Raw genomic sequence first — 7,598 nt, 5'->3', positions numbered from 1 at the left:
TACCTGCCAATTTGTCTAATTTTCTGGATTTCTTATTTAAATAAGACTATAAAAATTTTAACTAGTCATTGTCTTTACAAAAAAGATAATATACTACAAATAATTACTAATATTTTTATACATTAGCTACAGTAAGATAAATGTTCAGTCTTTAAAATTCCAACATTTCACTGGCTTAGAACAACAGGAGTTTATTGAGTATGGCTATCATACCTGCATTGGGCTGTCAGGAGCCAATTAGGGTCTTTGCTTTGTGTATTTGTATCTTCTTCTAGGTCTCTCCACTTCACACTGATGTGTGGATGTAGAAAGCATGAGCATAAAAGGAAAATTCCTAACAGCTTGACAAAAGTATACCTTTACTTCCATTTTTCTACTTCATATAAAATACTTCCTCTTGAAGAAGCCAGAATATGAGATTAGATTCTTCTCTTCCTCCTCGGTATCTGAAATATCTAAGTGACACAGTCTTCTCTATCAGACCCTCATAGAGCAAGTCTCCACAGACCAGAAAATATAGACATAAAATAACTGTATTGGGATGGAGACAAGGCTCAGTGACTGAAAGGATTTGTTGCTCTTCCAAAGGATCCAACTTCCGTTCCCAGCACCCACACCTGGTTGTTCACAATTGCCTATAACTCCAACTTCTGGGGATCTGAAACCCTCTTATGGCCTTTGTGGACACATAGGTACATGTGACATACACTTAGGTATACATACATACAAACAAATACAATAATAGACATTTTTAAAAAAATTATTATTTTTATGTGTATGTGTGTATTGCCTGCATGTAGGTAAGTGCACCCATGCCAGGCAATGCCCACAGAGGTCAGAAGAGGCTGTTGGATCCCCTGGGACTGGAGTTATAGACAGTTGTTAGCTGCCATGTGGGTGCTGGGATTTGAACCTGGGTCTCCTGCAAGAACTACTAGAGTTCTTAACTGCTGAGCCATCTGTTCAGCCCCAATAATAAACATTTTTAAAAGTTAAAGTGCCTATGCCACCTTCCAATGAAAGATACCATAGTGGGACAGTATAAATACCTCAGTAATAAGTTCCAAGTGCTAGAGGATTGTCTTGGTTGGTAAAATGCTTGCCTCATAACTGTGAGGCCTGGGATCCCTAGAATTCATGTGAAAAGATGCATAATGGCATGCACATATAATCACAGTGATGGAAAGATGGGAGGTGGAGATAGGTGGATCCCTGGAAGCTCTTGAGCCAGGTCAGAAGAGGGTGTTGGATTTCCTACAACTGGAGTCATGAACGATTGCTAGCCACCATGTGGGTGCTGGGAACCAAACCTGGGTCTTCTGCAAGAGCAGACAGTGTTCTTAACCACTAAGCCATCTCTACAGCCCCTATAGTTAGGCAGTCTTATCCAGTGTGGGGGAAATAGCTTCTACAGTGCACAGCTGCTAATATTATGAATAAAATGGGCCTTTATCTAAAGGTTCTCCTTAACCCTCACTCCTGATGTTTGCAACTTAATGACTTGTTCTTTACCAAAATCATGGTTAATTATTTGCCTGTGGGATCAAATATATCCCATTCTTGAATGTCTGCTTAAAATTCACCCCTATTTTATTTTAATAATGTTAGTATTTATGTGAGAATTTCATATATGCAAAGGTATTTGATCCTTTTCACCCCTCCTGTCTCCCCCAACTCCTCCCATATCCTCCACAGGTCCACCCCACACCTCCTCCCTATGTTGTGTAGTCTTTTCTTCTTTCTTTCCTTTTTTAATAGCTCACAGAATCCAATTTGTGCTGCCCATATACTCATGGGTATGAGGCCATCTACTGACTCTTGGTCCATCTACTAGGGGTCACATCCTTAAAGAAAACCGATTCTCCTCTCCCCAGAAACCATCAGTTAGCAGTAGCCCCTCAGGAGCAGGGACTCATGAGCCCCTCCCACTTCCTTGCTGGAATGCTGACTGGCTTGATCTTGTGCAGGTCTTGTGTAGACAGCCACGCTGCTGTGAGTTCATGAGTGCAGTGTCTTGTCATGTCCAGAAGACACTGCTTTGCTCCAGTTCTCTCTGAGCTAGCTCTTATAGTCTTTCTGCTCCCTCTCCCACCACGTCCCTTGAGCCTTGGGGGAGGGTGACATAAATGTCTGACTCATGGCTGAGCATTCTACAGCCATTTATTCTCTGCACTTCAGCCAATTGTGAGCTTTGGTGTTAACTACTTTCCACCGCAAAAGAAACTTCTCTGATGAGGTCTGAGAGTTTCATGAATCTGTGTCAACCCTATTTTATTTCAAATCACCTGGAAGATAGGTTTCTGGGGGTTATTTGATTTGTGGGAAACACTTTGGAACTCTGTGTGTATGCGTGTTGTACGTGTGAATGTGTGTGTGAGTGCGATTGTGTGTGTATGTGCAGTTGTATCCATTTTGTGTGAAAAGAAGGTGACTATCATCCTTTAGAGAAGACTACAGTGTATCCAACTGGAGGCATGTAACGTATGTTATCCTCACCCACTTCCTGGCTGGGTTTGAGATGCCTGTATACAGGAAACGCTACCTGTTGCAATGAATTTGGAAGTTGGGTGGCTGATCGTGTGATATGTGATTATTAGCAATGTGTCTCCTTGTAGATGTGTATGTGGGGTGTATATTTTGGAGTCTCTGGAAGGCAAAATAAATGAAAGAAAACAGATGACAAAGGCCAAATAAATAAAAATCTGTTGTGATTTTTTTTTTTTTTTTTTTTGCATACACAAAAACTTGTAGGTAGGATACTGGGGATACTGGTGACTTAAAACAGAAATGATGGAACTCAGGTGCAACCCAGTCCAGTGCAAGAGGAAAACCTTGTTTTAGCAATGGCTGCCAAAGTGACAGGGCCTGAATACCATTATACAATACCACACACTACCCCAGGAGTGCCTTCTAAATGTGTTGTCACAGCCTCCTGGAAGTACACAGTAGCAGGGTGAAGGGACTGACATATACACGAAGCTTTCTGCCTGTAGGCCTTTTAAAAGAATTTATTTTTATTTTTTCTTTATTTTTATGTTATGTGTTTGAGTGTTTTGCCTACATGCATGTATGTAAGTACACCTGTGACATGCAATGCTCCTAGAGGGCATCAGATCCCCTAGAACTGTTAAGGACAGTTGTTAGCCACCATGTAGGTGCTGGGAACTGAACCTGGGTCTTCTGAGAGAACAGTCAGTGCTCTTAACGACTGAGTCATCTCTCAGCCCCAGTCTGTAGGTCTTGACTCACAAAAGGAGACCTAGGAAGGAGAAAATTCAGCAAATACCAGACAGAGCCAGGAGCGGAGTTAAAAGTAATTTAATGGAGCACAGCAGGAAACATGCATTTCTTTCCATGCACAATTCCTCTTCAGATGAGCTCTGAGGACCTGAAGAGCAGCCGAGGCACAAGCACCTTCTTCTCAGAGACTCAGAGGACACCCTAGAATATGTGAGGAAGACACCATGGCACATATCTTTAGGATACAAACAGGCAGAGAATATGATCAGCGTGAAATCAGATTGAATACACACTCTAGGACAAGGAAGACACAGAAGCAGCGAAGAAAGTGCTCAGCAGCTGGTGCTCAGCTCTTCAAGGGTCTGGTTGTGGACTACATTACTTTTGCTTGGTCTTCAGCTGGGCTGGACTTGGAGTGTCTTTTGAAGGACATGCCTCGGGGACTTTGGTATAACTCTTCTCAGGAACCTTGGTATAACCTGGCTCATGGACACTGGTAGTGCATGGCCCTGGAACCATGGTACAGCCTGGCTCAGCGATGTTGGTAGAGCATGGCCCTGGGTTATAACCTGGCTCTGGAGTATAACCTGGCCCAGGAACCACAGTATATCCTGGCTCAGGGACTTTGGTGTCACATGACTCTGGAATCTTTGTGTTTCCTGGTTGTGGAACATTTGTGTGGCATGGCTCTGTGGAAACAAATGGTCCTTGAGGTGGAGGCTGGCAAGGCTGCTTCACCTGATGCTGTTGAGGCTGAGGGGGTGGGACAAAGGGCTGCTTTTGCTGGTAGGAACTCATGCTTCAAAGGATGCTGAACTTGGAGACAAGAAAATTGACTTAATAGTTTGGAAAGAAAATGTAGAAACCTCTTTTATTGTGTGTCTCTTCTGAAGTGAGAAGCTAGCTTTTCTTTATTTTTACTTGAATTGAAAATCAGGCTTGCATGCTTTCAGAGTAAAAGATAAAGGAGATTTGTTCAGCTCCATGTGAATCAGCACTTCTCTTTGCTTACTTTTTATACAGTACATCTAAAACCCTGTGCCCAACAGGCTGCTCTTCCAGAGCACCTGGGATGATCAGCTCCCAGGATCCACATGATAGCTAACAACTATTCCTACCTCCTGTTCCAGGGGACCTGACACCCTCTTCTGGCCTCTGTGGGCATAGGTGCACTTACATACGTATATGTAGAGCACTCATACACATAAAATAAAGATAAATAAATAAAATGAAAACAAATCTCTTTAAAATTCTATGCTCAGTCCCAAAATATAATTCAGAGTCCTTATGTTTCCAAGTAGAGAAAATTCTCTGGAGTCTACCCTCTTGTGACTATTCCATGAGGTGCCTTAGTTCTCATAGGAAAACTATATGAGGCTTCCCCTGAGCCCACCTGATTCAACTGAGTCCCTGTTCATACCATTTCTTCTAGGAAGTTCTCACTGTGTGAATACTTACCTAGTATGGCTTTCCTCCCCAGGTTCTAGCAGGTTACCTGGCTCCTCTTTTTCTACTAATCAGTTTCAAAACTGTATTTTAGCAAACTATGCAAACGTATGATCAGTCACACATTTATGGAGTAAAGGAAAATTTATGCTTTAAACAACCAAATTGCCAACATCGTATTTTCATATTATGAATCCTCAGTAAGTAATACAGCGGGAATTAAGATGTCACCAAAGGTGCCCCAGATAAGCATATCCTTCCATTAACAAATCTTCCTAGAATCACTCCTGTTCTCTCACCTAAAGTTCCATGACCCTCATCAAAGTGGAAAATCTAGGAATTTATAATTACCATAAACAAAGGCATCATTTCGTGAAAATAAATGTATCCTCTACGTGACAAAGAGGACCCCAATGTGGAGACTTACCAGGTGTGCAGGGAAGTTGAGCTCTTTGGCCTCTCAGGTCTGGTGTGGAACCTCTGGCCTGCTGGCATTTTATACAGAAAACTAGTCCTATTTTAAGGAAGTAGGATTTCATTTTGACAGCTCTGCCTTTATTCCTGCCTTTGTGATAAAAGTATCTGGCTTAACATTTTTTGGTACTCATTGTCTGACAGTGATGTCACTTGGGTCTGGCCTCAGAGTCCACCCACTGTGGTATGGAAAACTGGCTTTCTTGGAGGGCAATGGATTAAAGCAGGAGGAAGCTCTTTGGTTTCAGGGACCAGAAAGTCATGCTTCTTGGCCAGGGCTCTAATCTTTAGCTCAGATTAATCCTACTGGGACTTTCAATATCTGAAGTGAGTGTGGGGTCAGTGATCAATGTTTCTGGTTCTTCCCGAGGTCACAGGATGTGCAGAACGAGAGAATCATCTGACTCACAATTTCTCAGAGGATTTAGGCCTGGGACATGAAGTGAAAAAGAAACTGCCTCCCTGGAAACTATTTGTTTTCGTTTTGGAGGGTTTAAGATGTTCTGCTGACTGGGGTAGTAGATGTCATTGCAAATCCACAGTCTGGTTGACTTGCTCTTTCTAACGTGACATGCAGTCTTGATGACTCTGCCCCTCATGTCTGCACTGCTGGATCCAGTTCACATATTGCTTGTTTGCTTTGATCGGAATATGATCACTGTAAGGTAACTAAACTATAATAGTCCTTAATGCACATTTGCTTACCACTATGGCCTTTAGGAAATCCAAATACCTTAAAAACAGATATGTGGATAATTCCCACTGCTCTGTTACTATGCACCTGTTCTCCTGGGCTCAGCCACTACCCCTCAGCTCCCTCCACCTATTTTCCAAAGCCAGTAGTTATTCTTTACCCTTATATACTGACTGGTTATGGTAGGTGCTCACTCAGTGGGCAATTTTCTTTTGAATAGATTTGAAGGTTCGTGAAAGGGAGAAATGCAGGAGGGAATGAAGGAACGAGGGAGGAAATGGGAGAAAGAGAGAAGGAGGAGGAAAAAAAGAAGAGGAAGAGGAGAAGGAAGAGGAGGAAGAAGAGGAGGAGAAGGAGGAGGAGGAGGGACTTAAAGGGAAAAGAAAAGGAACTACATTTGGAAATGAGTCATCTCGTGACAAGCCTCCTGATATGAGCTGAGATGAGGGCAAGGCTCACCGGAGAGCTGATGCTTCCCCTTAGTCCCCAGCCATTTCCTCCCCTTTCTGCTAGTATCTGGTCAGTTATTTTCCTGGGGGGAGGAGGGGGAGGTGCCAGGGCCAAACCACACCTAAGTTTGAATCTCTGCTATCACTTTAGCCTCCTTTGGAGTTGTGCTCAGGTCCCCTCCTCACCAAAATACCTCTCAGGAACCTAGTCCCAGGGAGCTCTGGTCATGAGAATCATTGCCTCCTGCTCCTCTGTCCTCTATCACAGGTCATTGTCCTGAGAGTTTCTTATGACTTGTTTGTGAATGGTACTGGGTCCCTTACTGGCCCTGTTGACCTCATACTCAGCTTGGAAAATACATCTCATGATCCTCCTTGATCTATATCTTGGTTCCAGAAGAAAATAATTTTTCATATCCTTCCTTAAGATACCACCCTCCTTTTTTGCTTCCTTGGCTGCAGAGCCTCCAGTGTCCTGGTCTCAGCACCTTCCCTGGGTAAATCCAGCATGCCCACCACACCTTGACTCCCCCAGCCTCTTTCACCCTCCCAGCTGCCCCACCAAGTCTCTCCTCCTAGCCTGGGTACAGGCCCATTTCTTGTTTTGGCACCCCAGACACCAAGGCTAACCTCTGGGCCCAGAGCCACCACTGCTTCCTGATCCTTTGGATCCAGACCAACTCAGTTCCTCCCTGTGCCTGCCAGGAACCCTCTGGGCCTGGTCACTCTCTCACCTCTTTTTGGTTCCCTGGGTGGCACAGCCACCAGCTTCCTGGGACCATCATCTGTCCTGGGCCCTTCTCCCAGGCCAGCCCAGCCCCAAATTCCTGAGGGCAGCATCTTTCCTGGAGGGACCCAGACCTTAGGAGAAAGCCTGAGACCATCTGAGCCTCATCTCATGTGGGCCTCTGTGGGAACTCCTGAAGACAGAAGCAATTAGACCAGTCCAATATAAAATCAAAAGAGAGAACCTGAAGCCTAGACCAACCAGCTTTTCCTGCTCAACAGCTAAATTATAAAGACACATAAAGTTTACAAAAAGAAACAGATCTAAACTCAACAAAGGAAAGCTTGAGTCTCACATAAGAATCAGCAACTATGAAGGAAATTCACATGTCAAAGTCACAAAGAAAAAATAATGACATGAAAAACCAAAATAATATATCCCCAACAAGTACCAACAGTCCCGTAGAGGAGTACAAAGAGAACACCCTAGAGATAACACAGGACATGGAACTCAAAAGAACAATTAAAAACATGATAAAAGAATTCAGTGAACACAGAAAGAAATCAAA

At 43.5% G+C, this 7,598-nt stretch overlaps 1 protein-coding gene across 2 annotated transcripts; it reads right to left on the bottom strand.

Moving 5' to 3' along the window:
- Nucleotides 1-3,618: 3,618 nt before the first annotated feature.
- Nucleotides 3,619-4,038, bottom strand: LOC103734072 (cornifin-A-like). 2 transcript variants are annotated; one of them, XM_008832964.1, is made up of 2 exons: nucleotides 3,865-4,038; nucleotides 3,619-3,708 (listed from the first exon to the last, which is right to left on the bottom strand). In XM_008832964.1, the coding sequence occupies exons 1-2, from the start codon at nucleotides 4,036-4,038 to the stop codon at nucleotides 3,619-3,621; spliced, it is 264 nt and encodes an 87-aa protein (XP_008831186.1). The 2 variants fall into 2 exon arrangements, with proteins under 2 accessions (XP_008831186.1, XP_029419320.1); XM_029563460.1 differs by having other exon boundaries at nucleotides 3,619-4,038.
- Nucleotides 4,039-7,598: the final 3,560 nt, after the last annotated feature.

Source organism: Nannospalax galili, unplaced genomic scaffold, assembly GCF_000622305.1.
Source record: "Nannospalax galili isolate Female #2095 unplaced genomic scaffold, S.galili_v1.0 scaffold416, whole genome shotgun sequence".
In the NCBI taxonomy this organism is placed as follows: domain Eukaryota; kingdom Metazoa; phylum Chordata; class Mammalia; order Rodentia; family Spalacidae; genus Nannospalax; species Nannospalax galili.
The sequence above is the reverse complement of the archived record's forward strand: the minus strand, read 5'-3'. Positions and strand labels throughout refer to the sequence as shown.

Excerpts from the sequence above, each read along its gene's own strand:
- LOC103734072 (XM_029563460.1), bottom strand. The coding sequence starts at position 4,038 with ATGAGTTCCTACCAGCAAAAGCAGCCCTTTGTCCCACCCCCTCAGCCT.